At 51.3% G+C, this 16,292-nt stretch overlaps 1 protein-coding gene across 2 annotated transcripts; it reads left to right on the top strand.

Moving 5' to 3' along the window:
* The first annotated feature begins 3,084 nt into the window (after positions 1–3,084).
* Positions 3,085–15,745, top strand: IFNAR2 (interferon alpha and beta receptor subunit 2). 2 transcript variants are annotated; one of them, XM_021538749.4, is made up of 10 exons: positions 3,087–3,246; positions 5,129–5,439; positions 6,596–6,692; positions 9,377–9,418; positions 9,725–9,854; positions 10,171–10,340; positions 11,594–11,766; positions 12,025–12,187; positions 12,860–12,978; positions 14,300–15,745. In XM_021538749.4, the coding sequence occupies exons 3-10, from the start codon at positions 6,650–6,652 to the stop codon at positions 14,975–14,977; spliced, it is 1,518 nt and encodes a 505-aa protein (XP_021394424.3). In that variant the 5' UTR covers positions 3,087–3,246; positions 5,129–5,439; positions 6,596–6,649; the 3' UTR covers positions 14,978–15,745. The 2 variants fall into 2 exon arrangements, with proteins under 2 accessions (XP_085443815.1, XP_021394424.3); XM_085587689.1 differs by lacking the exon at positions 9,377–9,418 and having other exon boundaries at positions 3,085–3,246.
* Positions 15,746–16,292: the final 547 nt, after the last annotated feature.

Raw genomic sequence — 16,292 nt, 5'->3', positions numbered from 1 at the left:
CCAGCGAATTTCGCAACACAGCCTGCGGTACCTTCGTACCCACTACCGCCGCAAACAGCGCCTGTGCCGCAGGGTCAGCAGGGGACGCCCCAGAACGGGACCCCTGGGTGGCCCTGGCCATGAAAATAGGGAAGGAGCCACCGAAGGTGTGGGGGACGTGCCGCCTTTATGGCAGTCAGGACCCCCATGTCATAGGGCTTCAGTTTTGGGCAGACACAGGAGCAGACTGCTCGATTTTTCCCCAAGCACTGTGGCCCCGACACTGGCAATGCAAAGAAGTCCCCCCAGTGAACGGAGCGGGAGGGCCGTCCCGAGCTTGGAAAAGCACCCAATTAGTAGCCATAACGCTTCATACAAAAAAGGGACCAGAACAAACAGTAGCAATCCACCCCTACATTTTGCAAAACTCTCCACCCCTGATAGGAAGGGACATCCTTGCTATGTTAGGAGTCAGGATTACAAATTTATAATAAGGGCCACTGCCGTACACCCACTGCTGCCAATCAAACTGACTTGGAAATCACCAGACCCCGTATGGGTCGAGCAGTGGCCCCTGTCAAAGCCTCGAATGGCAGCCTTGCTGGAACTGGTCAACCTCGAGCTGCAAAAGGGTCACATAGAACCCTCCACCAGCCCGTGGAACACCCCTGTGTTTATATACTAGAAGCTACCTTTCTAACCCTAAACGAAACCAAACCAAACCTGACTAACTCCTGTTGGCTTTGTTATGATGTTAAACCCCCTTTCTACGAAGGCATTGCTTTAGACACCCCCTTCAGTTACTCCACAGCCAGTGCCCCCCAGCAGTGCAGATGGGACACTCCCCGCAGAGGAATCACCCTGAGTCAAATCACAGGACAAGGCAAATGTTTTGGTAATGCAACTTTAGCAAAGCAGAAAGGCAACTTCTGCACTAAAGTTGTCAAGCCCAACAGAAAGATCGGTAAGTGGGTGGTCCCATCCGCATCTGGGATGTGAGTTTGCCAGCGATCCGGAGTGAGTCCTTGTGTGTTCCTTGCCAAATTTAATGACTCTATTGACTTCTGTGTCCAAGTTCTGATTGTTCCTAGGGTCCTATACCACTCAGATGAAGAAGTGTACCACCTTTTTGAAGAACCTGACAGACTGCACAAAAGAGAAATAATCACAGGTATAACTATCGCAATGCTGCTCGGCCTGGGAGCAGCTGGTACAGCCACAGGTGTCTCAGCCATCGCAACCCAACAGCACGGACTCTCTCAGCTGCAAATGACCATCGATGAAGACCTGCAGAGGATCGAGAAATCCATCTCCTATCTAGAGAAATCAGTCTCTTCGCTTTCAGAAGTAGTTTTACAGAATAGGCGAGGACTGGACCTCTTGTTCATGCAACAAGGAGGACTGTGTGCAGCTTTGAAAGAGGAATGCTGCTTTTATGCAGATCATACAGGAGTCGTTAAAGACTCCATGGCAGAACTCTGAGATAGACTGGCTCAGAGAAAGAGAGACAAGGAAACCCAGCAGAGCTGGTTCGAATCCTGGTTCAATCAATCACCTTGGCTCACCACTTTAATTTCTGCCCTAGTAGGTCCACTGGCAATACTGCTTTTAGCTGTTACCATAGGACCATGCCTGCTGAACAAGCTAGTCTCATTTGTTCAGGCCCGTCTAGAACGGGCGAACATTCTGTTCGTGGGCCAGCAACAAATGCTGTAAACCAAAAACTGCGAACACAGTCAGCTGCAAAAGCCTTCAAAACTCACCTTGCGAGATTTACTCAGGTTTACCAAAAACCCTTTTTTCCTTACCAAGTTACAAGTTTGTACCTCACTCCAGTGCCTATATCTACGACTACCTCATGTTACTTATGAAAAGGAGGGGGGAGATGTAGTAGATAGGGACAGGCGAACGGAAGATTTCGGGATGTGACGGAAAGAAAGACCCCCTTCCCCCTCTCACCCTGCAACATGTTATCCATTTACCCCAAAGAATGTAACCACACCTAACCCAGTAGTTTTCCACTCCTGACTAACCCTAGAGACCCTACCAACCCCCCCTGACGTAGCAGAGTCCCCCAAGACTATTTAAACCCATGAGATAAGATAATAAAGGCTTTCGACCGTCCACCACACTGGTGCCTGCGTGTGTCGTTGGCCCGAGTGGCCCAGGGGAGACTGGGCTGCCGTGCTGTTCCTTGAAACCAGGTCGCCTTGCCTTCCCCTGAAGGCAACACCCTTCCCTCCGGGCAGTGATGGTGGCCCTGGTGTCCCCAGGACAGGGATGTCCCTCCTGGCTGCAGGGCACTGCTGCCTGTGTGATGATCTGCCCGACTCAGATCTTGCTGCCCACGGACCAGGATGCACAGGGCTCTTCCCTTCCCTTCCCTTCCCTTCCCTTCCCTTCCCTTCCCTTCCCTTCCCTTCCCTTCCCTTCCCTTCCCTTCCCTTCCCTTCCCTTCCCTTCCCTTCCCTTCCCTTCCCTTCCCTTCCCTTCCCTTCCCTTCCCTTCCCTTCCCTTCCCTTCCCTTCCCTTCCCTTCATCCCTGGCAGTGCCCAGGGCCAGGTTGGACCCTGGGGCTGGAGCAGCCTGGCACAGTGGGAGGTGTCCCCATGGCAGGGGTGGCACTGGGTGGCATTTGGCGTCCCTCCAACCCAAACCTGCTGCGACTTTGAGTCTGTAAACACGGCAGGGCATCAGCCACCGCTCCCGCAGCTTTCCCGATCAGCGAACAGCGCAGAGCCGGAGGCGGAGCGGGCGCGGAGGAGTGAGGGAAAGGGAAATAAGGGAATAATAGTGGCAGAGAGGGAAATAAAAGCAGAAACCGAAACAAAAGCAGCGAAGCCTTCCCGCGGGCGCGGGGACGGAGTGGCGCCGCTGGGCGGGGCCTGAGGGCGAGGGGCGGGGCTCAAGGGATGGGGGCGTGGTCTGGGTGAGGGGCGTGGCTTACCAGTTAGGGGCGTGGTTTCTCTGTTTGGAGGCGTGGTTTGCTTGTTTGGGGGCGTGGTTTATCTATTTTGGGGCGTGGTTTTACTGTGTTGGGGGCGTGGTCTGACTGATTGGCGGCGTGGCCTGACGAATCGGGGCGTGGTTTGCCAGTTTGGGGGCGTGGCCTGGCGGAGGGGCGTGGTCGCTCCTCCCCGTCCCCGCCGCCATTTCCCGCTGGGCGCCGCCGCGGGCGGCAGCGCTGGGCATTAGTGAGGTGCTACGGGCAGCGATAAGGAGCGATGAGGAGCCGGAGCGGAGCCCGTGGGGACTCCCCGCCGCGAGGTACGGCTGGGAGGGGGCGGTGTGCGCGCTGCCCTGTCCCCCCGCTGCCCCGGGCGCGGCAATGCGGCGGCTCCCTGAGGCGAGCGGGCCGCGCTCCCTGCGCCGCCTGAGGGGAGAGGTCTGGGCCGCCGCCCGGCTGCTCCGGGCGATTCAGGCAGGGCTCCGCGGCTCCGGGAGTGCTCTGCTGGCGCACCCGGAGCCGCACACGGAGCCGCAAACCCCGCCGGGTTCGCCTGTGGCAGCGCCCCGCTCGCTGCACTGAGCGCGGCCGTGGGCTGCGAGGGGCCTGGGGCTGGGAACAGCACCGCGGCCTGCTGTTTGTGTGGGGCTGGGCCATCCCCACGGGTCCCACTGCACAGAATCCCAAATCCTGGGGCTGGCAAAGCCCTCCCAGCCCAGGGAGTCCCAGCTGGGCCCCATGCCCACCTTGTCCCCAGCCCAGAGCACTCAGTGCCACCTCCAGGGGACACCTGCAGGGATGGGCACTGCAAAGCTCCCTGGGCAGCCCCTGCCAGGGCCTGAGCACCCTTTCCATGAGAAAATTGCTGCTGCTGGCCCAGCTGAGCCTGCCCTGGCCCAGCCTGGGGCTGTCTGTTCCCCAGCACTGTGGCAGTCCATGGGAAAAGGGCTGTTGGTAATGGTGTTGGGTTACTCAGGTTGGGTGATTTCCATACCCTCAGGAGTGGTTTATCCAAAGTCTCCCAGCACTTGTGGGGGGGGAGTAATGCTACAGACACAGCGTGGTTCCCTGGCTCAGCTGGATTCGGGATTTTATAGAGCTCCAAGGGTGCCGGGATGGTGCCAGGCTCTGCTCAGTGGTGCCAGTGACAGGACAAGGAGCAATGGCCAGGAACTAAACCACGGCAGTTCCAGCCCAGCCCGAGGAAGAACTTCCTTCCCTGGAGGGGCAGAGCCCTGGAAGAGCTGCCCAGGCAGGAGCTGGAGTCTCCCCCTCTGGAGACCTCCCAGACCCCCTGGGCACCTCTGGAGACCTCCCAAACCCCCTGGGCACCTCTGGAGACCTCCCAGACCCCCAGGGCACCTCTGGAGACCTCCCAGACCCCCTGGGCACGTTCCTGTGTCGCTGCTGCAGGGGGCCCTGCCTGGGCAGTTTCAGAGGTCCCTGTGCAGGCTCAGAATGTTCCCCTGCAGACATCCCTGCTGCCAGTCAGTCTCTCTGCCTCTATCAGTATTTCCATAAGCTGATTTATGTAATTTAGTAGACCATCTGCTTGCTTCCAAGAATTGGGGAAGAGTTTTTCTGAAATATGAGCCTCTGACTTTTAAAACCTCAAAGCAGCTTTTTTTTCTTTTGTGATTGGAAGCAAATATAACCCCATCCAGCCTGAACCTGCGAGCCACTAAAGTGATCCCAGGGCTGGAGCCCCTCTGCTGCCAGGCTGGGAGAGCTGGAAATGTTCAACCTGCAGAGGAGAAGCTCCAGGCAGAGCTCAGAGCCCTGCCAGGGCCTGGAGGGGCTCCAGGAGAGCTGCAGAGGGACTGGGGACAAGGATGGAGGGACAGGAGCCAGGGAATGGCTCCCACTGCCAGAGGGCAGGGCTGAGTGGGAGATTGGGAATTGTTCCCTGGCAGGGTGGGCAGGGCTGGGATGGAATTCCCAGATTCCCCTGGATCCCTGGCAGTGCCCAAGGCCAGGTTGGAGCAGCCTGGCACAGTGGGAGGTGTCCCTGCCGTGGCAGGGGTGGGGTGGGATGAGGTGTGGGGTCCCTCCAGCCCAGCCAGCTGTGATTCCATGGGCTCCAGCTGTGGCTGCTGTGCCAGTGTGCCCTGCAGTGGGGCTCCAGGCAGGTCCCGGGGTCTCCCGTGGGCACAGCCTGGCCTCAGGGCCTGATCTCTCTGCTGATCTGTGGCCTCTCCACAGGCACTGCCGCAGCCCTGAAGAGGAGGAGTGGCAAAAGCTCGTCACCGTTCTGACAGAAATGGTTTTCCTCTGGAATCTCCCTGGCAGCGGTAGATCTGCAGAGGACATCCAGCTTTAGACAGCTGTGGAATCCTGGCGATGAGCACATTTTATCACAATTTCTCAGGAAGGTGCAGAACAAGTCAGCTGGCTTTGAGTATGCCTCATGCAGGAGACTCCTTTGTTCAGCAGGCAGAGGCACACGGGAGCCTGCTGTGATTCCCAGAGTGGCACTGTTGCTGTCCTGGCAGCATGGCCAACAAGGATCCGAGGTACACCCACACATCCCCGGGGCAGGGGGGGCTTTGGACAGGGCCTGCCGTGAACTGCAAGGGTTAACAGGGAAAGGAAATGCTTTTACAAGTGAATGCAGCATCCCCAGGCTTTCTCCTGAAGGGAACACTTTGAACAGCCTGGAGAAACACAACCTGCAGGTGTAGCTGCTCTTTGCAATGGCTTTTGCTTGAATGAGGTAACAAAGTGAGGGGGGTGGAAGGTTCCCTGAGGCTGTGGAATTGTTAGTTGCACAGAGACAATTTCCTAACATTTATCCAGTGATTTCTACACTCCTGCCAGAACTCCGAGCACAGAGAGATTGGCTTCTCAGATAAGGGGTTTTACTTAATCTGAATTTAACAGATGACTTCTGTCCCGTGTTAATATATGATTATACAGGGTTATATATGAATATACAGAGTGTTCTTTGACATGATTTTAAACCGGTTGTTTTGCAGGGAAAATAATTCCAATTGTATTTGCAAATCATGTTAAGTTGAAAAGCAGTTAATTTTTGTTAAGCCTGAGGGGAAGATTCTTTAGAAAAGATATACCCTTGCCCAGCTAACTCGACACCAGGTCTTGTGGATGTTAATATTATGGGGATGTTAAATAGAGTAAAAAAAACAGTGAAGAGAAGGATTATTTTAATAGATCTTATGCATTAAAAATTGTATCATAAATTTAATAACTTCTTCATAATGATTTTTTTTCTAAGCTCCCTGTTCATCTTTTCTCTTTCTGGAAACGTTTCTTACAATAGTGAGGAGTATATTTCAAACAAAGCCAAGCAAGTTTTGTTTCCATTGTATAAATGAAGTTGGAGTGAGTGGCATTGAATTTTCAGATACAATCTTAATGCAAAGTTAATATAAATAATCATACAGTGGCTTCTGCTTTATTTGAGGTGGTAGGAGCCCCTTCCATGTGGAAAATGGGGAGTGCTGTTGCCATGAAAATGGACAAAATTGCCATAAAATGATAAAGATCAGTCCCCCCGCCCAGTAACTCTTCCAGTACCACTGCCCTCCTTCAGACACTGGAGAGTGAAGGCAACTCTGTACAGGAACCTTGGGTTACTTAAAGCTTATTTACTAAGGTAATTTACTGTGATAATTTAGTAAAATGTGCTTGTTTTTCATGTTTTTGTAGGAACTGCAGCAGAATGTTCCTTTTGCAGGCAGAGAGGTTTGTTTGTTAACCTCCATGAGAACTCCAATGGATGTGCCAGTGCCTCTCTGTCAGCTTGGTAAGTACCTGAACCTTTGGGTTAGAGAGCAGCACTGCAGGGAGCTCATTAATTCCTTAATAATCCTGCTGAGTTAATGAAGTAAGCAAATCTCGGGGTCTGTGTGTCAGGATGACCCCAAGATTGTAAAAGTCTTTTTTCTCCCAGCCTGAGCAGCCAAAGAAGGAGTCTGGATGTGCAGGGTCAGCCTCTCAAGGTTGTTTCTCTTTCCTTACCTGTAACATTCTCTCTCTGAGCTGCTGAGCTCTGTCCAGCAGGCCAGCCATGGCATTCTGTCCTGGACTCTGACAAGAAACCATCATGGTATGGTAGAACTCTCCCTGGAGTAATTCCCACAGTAAGGGGCTCTTGTGTTACCCCTGCATGCTCCATTCTGTGCATAAACCAGGAGCAGGGCTGGAGCCCCTCTGGAGCCAGGCTGGGAGAGCTGGGAATGTTCAGCCTGCAGAGGAGAAGCTCCAGGGAGAGCTGGGAATGTTCAACCTGGAGAGGAGAAGCTCCAGGGAGAGCTCAGAGCCCTGCCAGGGCCTGGAGGGGCTCCAGGAGAGCTGCAGAGGGTCTGGGGACAAGGATGGAGGGACAGGAGCCAGGGAATGGCTCCCACTGCCAGAGGGCAGGGCTGGGTGGGAGATTGGGAATTGGGAATTGTTCCCTGCCCCAGGGTGGGCAGGGCTGGGATGGAATTCCCAGATTTCCCCTGGATCCCTGGCAGTGCCCAAGGCCAGGTTGGACACTGGGGCTGGAGCAGCCTGGCACAGTGGGAGGTGTCCCTGCCATGGCAGGGGTGGCACTGGGTGGGATTTGAGGTCCTTCCCAGTCCAGACCATTCCATTCCATGGTTCTGCCTCCCTGCACATCCAGGAACTCTCAGTTACATGTGAGGGTTTTTATTTTTTATTCTGAGTTTTCCCAGCACTCCTCAGTTTCCAGATTAGCAGGTGAAACAAGCACAGTTTGGCTCAGCTGTTCTTGGTGTGAGAAGCGGTTTGTTAGGATCCTTTAATTGTATAAAAAGGGTCAGATCATCATCCCAGAACCCCAGACTGGTTTGGCTTGGGAGGGACCCTAAATCCCACCCAGTGCCACCCCTGCCATGGCAGGGACACCTCCCACTGTCCCAGGCTGCTCCAAGCCCTGTCCAGCCTGGCCTGGGACACTTCCAGGGCTGGTAGAGACTCTAGATAGACCAAGATGCTGAAGAAGATTCCCCACACAATTTCCAGACTATCTGTATTTCCCCAGGCTGAATCTCCCCAGTTACTTGTTCTAAGATATTTGTCTTGGTTGTGTTTCCTTTGTTTGAGTGTATCACAAACAATTTTGCAACTGTATGACTTCTTTGCTAAACTTGTTTGTTCAAACAAAGTTCAGAGGCAATGGGAGCTCTGAACTGAAAGGAATTTGGCTTGGGTAGAGAAGAGGCTTTGAAGAATCAAATAATGTTAACTGGAATGCAGCAGCTGTTCAGCAGATACAAATTATTACAAGTCTGATCTTGTGCTCAGATGATAATAATAGTTAAAATATTGCTTTATTTATCCCCACTGGATGTTTATTTCCAAGTGGGTGATTTCCTACCTAGTCAGAAATCCATTGTTCTACCTTTAGTTGCAGTTAAACCCATTGTTTGTGGATCTCCATAAAGATTATTTAGATTTTCTAATTCAAGGCCCAGATTTCTCTTTTCACAGTCATGGTGACTGTGGTACATCTTTTTAACACAACAGGTCAAGACAAAAGAGAGTTTTATGAAGATAAGGAAGGAACTCTCCAGATTTTCCCATGGAATTGATGTAAAATAGAGAAGAAATGTGTTTGGAATTAAAGTAGTGACTGCTTTGGCCAACTGAGTGTGGGAGTCAGCATCTGAGTCAGAGACATGACCACAAAATGCCTTAAAATAAGAACAGGAAGTTTCTCCTTGTTGCATACAAAGCAGAAGGGAGGCTGAAGGGGCTTGAGAAAAAAAATAATTTGAAGAGTGAGAACCAAAACTTCAAGTGTTTTGAAGCACTGTGTTGAAAAGATGGGAACAGTGAGAAGCTGGGTTGGTCAAGGAAAAGAATCCTGGATGCAGAGAGACCCTGGGTGGGTCACAGCTTCCTAGGGAGGTTTTACAGAAGCTGTAGGAACCCCTGGAGTGGCAGGACTGCCAGGGAAGCTGGGGCTGCCCCTGGAAGTGTCCAAGGCCAGCTTGGAGCAGCCTGGGACAGTGGGAGGTGTCCATGCTCATGGCAGGGGGGTGGAATTTGGTTCTTTAAGGTCCCTTCCAACCCAAACTTTCTGGGATCCATGAGAGAGAGTCAAGCAATAATGGAATATTTTCCCAGATCAGTTCTAAAATTCTTGGGATGGCTTGAAAAGGTGTTTGAAATCCAGTCAGAGTCCTCTGAGACATGATTTGATGAGAACATCTTGGGTGTTTTTGCTGACACTGAGTCTTAAACCTCACATGAGGGAGCAGCGTCAGGATCCAGGAACCAGCTCCTCCTCAGGTTCATGGACATTTCTCCCAGGCTCTGGAGAAGGAAGGAAGTGTAGGAAAATCTGGGAAGATGTGAAAGAAAGTAACAGTTCCACCAGGGAGTAATGGGTGTGAACCCAATTGTTGCAAATGAATACCTGAAATAAAAGTCAGGTCCTGTGGATACACCAATGCATTAATACAGAGTTTCACTTTCCAGTGTGCCTGACCTTTCTGTCTACAGCTGTTTGCAGCCTGCCTGGTAAGAGTGTTACCATCTTTAAAATGTTTTCCCTAACACATTTCATAGCTTGCACATCCTCACCAATCATCATTGTGGAACTTCATGCTTTTTGAAGAAAGAGAAATGTATTCCATGTGCACAGTGCTTTGCATTGCTATGTCTGTTGTGCTGAGCTCTCCCCTGAGGCTGCTTTTTGGGGCAAATCCTGAGCTGCTCTGAATGGGTTTATTTATTAGAATTGTTGCAAAGCTCAGAGTTGTTTGTTGCTTGTTCTTCTTTGTTTTGTATTTTTTTGGGGTTTTTTTGTTTTTTTTTCCTTTCTAGAAAGAATTTTGGAGGGGCTTCCCTACAACCTTCAGATGGACTCCCACAATTTCCAGCACATTTTGTCCTGGCAGGCAGAACATGACCCAGCTGTGCCAGCATCCTACAACGTGCTGTACAGAGACCACAGGCAAGTCACACTAAATAAGGCACAAATTCTGCTTCTCATGTTTTTTGGCCCAAAGAGAAGGGAGCTTTGGAGTGCCCCTGGAGGTGGCACTGAGTGCTCTGGGCTGGGGACAAGGTGGGCATGGGGCCCAGCTGGGACTTCCTGGGCTGGGAGGGCTTTTCCAGCCCCAAGGATTTGGGATTCTGTGAAAATAGTAAAGCTGAGGTTTTTCTCTGTTTTTCCTGGGTTTTTTTCTTAGTTTTTATGTTATTTTTTTTTCCCTGAGAAATGCCCTTCTCACATCAGAGAATGGAGACTCTTTTTCTGTTTTCTGCAGGAGCCAGAGCTGGATGAGTGCTCAGCAGTGTTCAGGCATTGCCCAGCTCTCCTGTGAGCTGACAGAGGAGTTCAAGGACATATCCCCTGAGTATTCTGTACTTGTTCAGAGCATTGGAGGAGCTCAGGTGCTCAATTCTTCTGTGCTGCGTTTTGTGCCACTCATTGAGAGTAAGATCTCTGCATTTCTTTTTTTTGTAGTTTTCATTAGCAGCTGATGCCTGAATTATGTTCTGCTGCCTTTTCTGTAAGACTTCACACTGACTTGGTTGGTGGCTATTTGTATGTAGTATTTCATAGATCTGTTACAAAGCCTAAAGTACATAGATAAGTTTCTAAAATTAGTAGTTCTGATAAAGGAGTGAGGCTCTGGTTTTGAAATAAGTGCATTATAAATATAAAGGAAATACAGTAGTGCATTGACAACCACCAAGTAAAAATCTCCTGACTGTGTAAGCTACATAACTTAAAAAACAACATTGTTTTTGTATGTTCAGATAGTGAATGTTAAAAAATGCCAAGTGTGCACTTGGTGTAGGGAAGAGATTGATGGACAAACTATCAATCTGCCCTTTTCCATGCTGAAGAGACTTGTCTTTATTGCCAGAGGTTGGCTTCACCCCTGGCTCTGCTTAAAATGCAGTTTTGAGCTCAGAGAGGCAGATATTGAGGAATAGCTGGAGAGCTGTGGAGGATGAACTGATGATGTTTCCCCAGAGCTCAGCAGAGGCAGCTGAGTCCCCTTCCAGAGCCAGAAATGAGGGAACACTAGGGAATGAGGAGAATGGGACAAGGAGAACTGAAGGAGAACATCCCGAGGAGGAGCCCTGCAGTCCCTCAGCAGCTGATTTAGTAAAAAGGACAGGACAAAGGGGAATGGCTTTCAGCTGAAGGAGGGCAGGGCTGGATGGGATACTGGGAAATAGGAGTTGTTCCCTGGCAGGGTGGGCAGGGCTGGGATGGAATTCCCAGATTCCCCTAGATCCCTGGCAGTGCCCAAGGCCAGGTTGGACACTGGGGCTGGAGCAGCCTGGCACAGTGGGAGGTGTCCCTGCCATGGCAGGGGTGGCACTGGGTGGGCTCTGAGGTCCCTTCCCAACCCAACCTATTCTAGGATTCTCTTCTGTACTTTAACCTCAGCTTCAATCTCAGGCAGATACAAAGATCACATTTCTGTGAAGCTGGAGCAAACCCTCTGTCCCCTTTCTGCTTCTTCCTTCCAGTCCTTTTCCTTTAAAATCAGGCCATGTGGGAATGATGATTTGGCTGTGGAAGTTAAATGTTGCAAGGCCAAATGTGGATTTACAGCAGTGACCTCTCTGGACTGTGCTGAGCCAGCTCTGTGTGCATCACAGAAGTAGAATTGGTGCTGGATAAGGTGTGTATTTTTCCATCATTTTTTCCTCTTTCTTGTTTTCCAACAGCAATTCTGGGACCACCAGAAGTGAATATCACTTCCTGTCTAAGCTGCATCAATGTCACCATAAAGCTGCCAGCCTCTCACTTCAGAGCCAAGGGGAAGCTGCTGTCTTTAATTGATATCTATGAAGAGCTGGATTATGACATCACGCTGAAATCAGAGGATGGAGAGCTTAAGGTAGGGAAATTTGGGAACAGTTGTGCTTTAAGGGAGGAACACAGAAGGCATAAAATGGCTCTGATGCTTAACAGGTTCCCAAAACCAAGTATGTGAATAAAAGCAAAGGAAAACATAAAAATAGATTGCTTAGAAGAAAAGAGAGATCACAGCCTGCAGAATCTGAGCTTCCTTTCACTGCAGGGGGCAGGTCTGGAGGAGGGAGCAGGGGCTCTTTCCAGCCAATGACCGACTTCAAAACATTGTTTTTCATGGCAGAGGCCTCGGCAGACAACCACTGAAGAGGTGTTTAGTACTGTCATTGAAGAACTGTATCCCAGCAGGAATTATTGTGCATCCGTGGGGGTCACTGCATCCCTGAACAGGAATTTTGTCCCCTCCCCCTTGAAATGTGTCACCACAGACTCGGAGGCTCGGCAAGGTGAGGGAGCTGTGGGGCAGGGGGTTGGTCTGGGTGTGCTATGTGTTCTTTTGGTGTAGAGACACTTACAGTTCAGTCCTAAAAAACAAGTGATCACAGAATCATGGAATGTCCTGAGCTGGAGGGACCCCCCAGTGCCAGCCCTGCCCTGCCCAGACCCCACCAACCCCAGCCTGGGCATCCCTGGCAGTGCTGGCCAAAGGCTCCTGCAGCTCTGGCAGCCTCGGGGCCATGCCCATTCCCTGGGCAGTGCCAGCACCTCTGGGGAAGAGCCTTTCCCTAAAACCCACCCTAAATCCCTCCTGGCTCAGCTCCAGCTGATCTTTGGGTGCTCTCCCTCAGAGCCTCACTGGCAGAGAGAAACATTCCAAGAGAGAACCATTGTGGGTATTTAGGAGGGAAATATAAAACCCCACCAGCTTTGGGGCAGCAAATCCCTTGGCAATCCCCTGAGCCATACAGATCTCCACTAACTCTGCAGAAATACGGAGTCACTTCTTTTATAATTCCTGATGATAATTTGGGATTTGGTCTTGTTTTGAATTTGACTTTCACAGGTCCCTTCTAACCAAAATTATTGGTGATTCCGAATAGCTGTTGTGACTGGGAGATCTGGAATGTGGTGGTGGGACACTTCCTCCATGTGTGTTTATTTGATTTTTATCACTCCAGGGTATCATGAAGTTCCAGTGGCAGTTGCTGTCGGTGTTTCATTGATAATTGCTGCAGTCCTGAAGTGTGTGCATTCAGCAGGTTTTATTTTCCCGGAGTTTACCCTTCCTCAGACCTTGGTATGTAGCAGCTCTCAGATCTGCCCTTTCTGCCTGGCAGCAGGATGTTTTAACAGCTGGAATTCCCAATCTTGTGCTTTAGGTACAAGTTCTGTAAGAGCACAGAATGTTTGCATTTGCAGTTTACCTCAGTCAGAGATGATCTCTGGGCTGCTAAGTTTTGTCTGATCTTCAGAACAAATATTCAAAACCATTTCTTGCTATTTCTGTGACAAGCTACTAGCAGAGAGGATCATCCCACCCTGCTCAGGGGGAACATTCTGGAATATTGCACCCAGCTCTGGTCCCCACAGGCTGGAGTAGGGCCAGGGGGTGAGCAGAGGGCTGGAGAAGCTGCCCTGTGAGGAGAGACCGGAGGAGAAGTTGTTCCACTGTTTAATAATAATAAAATAATCTCTCTTGGACTTCTTCTGTGATCAAGCACAGAGGGAGCCAGTCCAGAGGCAGCTAATTTATTTCCATAGATTGAATTGCCACTAAATTTCAAGCAAAAAAACAAGACTTCTTGTTTCTATATTTTAGCTTGTTCTATTTTTTACAGTCTCTGACTTCTTTTCCGTTTAATTCTTTAGAGTTTTTCAGCATAGATATTTTTCATTTTTTACAAACATGCCCAGATGGGTATCACTTTTTTCTATCACTTTTTTCTAAGACTTTTTCCATGTTTCTGTTATTTGCTATGTCAGCACTCGCATCCCAACAATTGCTGAACGCATTACTAAGGAATGTCTAAGGTTTATTTATTTATTATTGTCAACATGACAAATGCTTCAAATATTGAATAATCCTCTGAAGTGCAGAGGGAAGACAGGGCTTGGGATATTAAAATGGTGAAGATTGCTTCAAAAGATAACTTCTAAAGGATATGAAAATTGCTCAGCCTTGATAGAGGTGACTGCAGGAGTTGAGAGAGTGACAAACTCGGCTCACCCTGGCAGGGTGGGCAGGCCCTGGCACAGGTGCCCAGAGCAGCTGTGGCTGCCCCTGGATCCCTGGCAGTGCCCAGGGCCAGGCTGGACACTGGGTTTGGAGCAGCCTGGGACAGTGGGAAGTGTCCCTGCCCTGGCAGGGGATTGGAATGTGATGATCTTTTAAGATCCCTTCCCACTCAAACCATTCAGGGGCTCTGTGATGTTCAGCAATGGAAAAGAAGGAGCGATCCTAGATACCCTGAACTCTGCAAAAAAAAAGCCCAAACTGTGGCACAGAGGGAATCATTTGACAGCCTCATGGCTGGAGGTTATTTGGGGTATTTTTTCATGCTGTTGTGTGCATATGTGCAAAAGTGGCTGAGTGGATTGAATTCATTTTACTCTTCCAGGCATACATCAAGAAGTTGGCCTACTCGCCGTGGGTGTCTGAGTCAGAAACACTGGCCTCTGTGGAGATCATCCCCAGAGAGGTGAAAAGCAAGGCCAGGCGCTGCAGAGGCAGTGACAGCAGTGACAGTGACAGCAGTGACAGCGACAGCAGTGCCCCGTGTGACCACGACTACACCAGGCGGGACAGGCTGGGCAGGGGCAGTGTCCCCCAGCGCTGTGACACCCCCAGCAGCCCGAGGCAGTACTCGGAGAGCAGCACCTGTGAGCACAGCAGCAGCCAGGCTGGGGACACGCCAGCTGCTGAGCCACAGCAGCTCCAGGAGCACCCTGGAGGGGACGGAGACACGAGCAGCCAGTTGCTGAGCCCTCTCTCTGGGGACAGCGGTGAGCCCCAGAGCGGCAGCGGGTGCTTCACCATCAGCCTGCACACGGTGCTGCTGGGAACCCTGGAGCAGGATGGGCACGGCTCTGCAGCTGCTGCCCCAGCCCAGCAGGATGCAGAGGGCTGGCACTGTGCCCATGCTCTGCAGGAAAAGCTGCTGGAGGACACGGGAAGTGGGCAGGGGGCACCTTGTTCTAATGACTTCCCTGAGTGGCAAAAGTCCTCCTCTTCCTCTGAGGAAAGCGACTCTTCAGACTCGGACACAGAGCAAGTAACGGGGTACATGAGGAGGTGAAGGGAGAACTGCTTTTACTTTATAACATAGGAACCGGTGTTGTCCAACTTTTATTTCTGCACTGAACACACAGGTGTTGTCCTGTCATTAGCATTGTGTGAGTGTGGGCTCCTACAGAAAGAGCTGGGAGTGTTTGTCTGGAGAAGGATCCAAAGAGACCTTAGAGCCCCTTCCTGTGCCTAAAGGGGCTCCAGAAGAGGGGCTTTGGATGAGGGATGGAAGGACAGGGCAAGAGGGAATGGCTTCAGACTGACAAGAGGGCAGTTCTGGATTAGAAATTGTTCCCAGTGAAAGTGGGTAAAGACAGTTTCCAGGGGCTGGAGGGACAGGACACAGGGAATGGCTCCCACTGCCAGAGGGCAGGGCTGGATGGGGGTTGGGAATTGGGAATTGTTCCCTGGCAGGGTGGGCAGGGCTGGGATGGAATTCCCAGAGCAGCTGGGGCTGCCCCTGGATCCCTGGCAGTGCTCAAGGCCAGGCTGGACACTGGGGCTGGAGCAGCCTGGGACAGTGGAAGGCTGGTCTCCCAACCAGACCACTTTTACATTTTTTTAATTCTTTGTCATTGGATTTTTGTGAAACCTGTTCTTCTGGCTGGATGCTGTATTTGTGCAGAGAACGCTGATCAAGTGGAACAGTGGGGGCAGAGACAGGAACACTCAGCTGACAAAAGAGTGGATCGAGGCATTAATACATTTCTCCAATTTATTTTTAAATAATTTTCTACGATTACTCATTCATATTAAAATATTTTTATAACATTTAAAATCCCCGCTCTGAGCAGCCCCAGTGTGTGAGGGGGAACAGAGATGGCCTGTGAGGGAACCGGAGTATGAGGTGGCCCGGCTCGCCCTGTGGGGAAGGGTTTGGGGTGCCGGGGCTCCTGGTGCCTGCTCCTCTCTGTGAGGAAGGGTTTGGGGTGCTGGGGCTCTTGGTGCCTGTTCCCCTCTCTGTGAGGAAGGGTTTGGGGTGCCGGGGCTCTTGGTGCCCGCTCCTCTCTGTGGGGAAGGGTTTGGGGTGCCAGGGGTCCCTCACCCGCTCCTCTCTGTGGGGAAGGGTTTGGGGTGCCGGGGCTCCTGGTGACTGCTCCTCTCTGTGCGGAAGGGTTTGGGGTGCTGGGCTCCCTCACCTGCTCCTCTCTGTGGGAAGGGTTTGGGGTGCCGGGGCTCCTGGTGCCTGCTCCTCTCTGTGGGGAAGGGTTTGGGGTGCCAGGGCTCCCTCACCCGCTCCTCTCTGTGGGAAGGGTTTGGGGTGCCAGGGCTCCCTCACCCGCTCCTCTCTGTGGGAAGGGTTTGGGGTGCCGGGGCTCTTGGTG

The sequence above is a fragment of the Lonchura striata genome, chromosome 1 (assembly GCF_050655825.1).
Source record: "Lonchura striata isolate lonStrDom1 chromosome 1, ASM5065582v1, whole genome shotgun sequence".
NCBI classification, from domain to species: Eukaryota; Metazoa; Chordata; class Aves; order Passeriformes; family Estrildidae; genus Lonchura; species Lonchura striata.
Note: the sequence above shows the minus strand (reverse complement) of the source record. Positions and strands in the feature narration are given on the sequence as shown.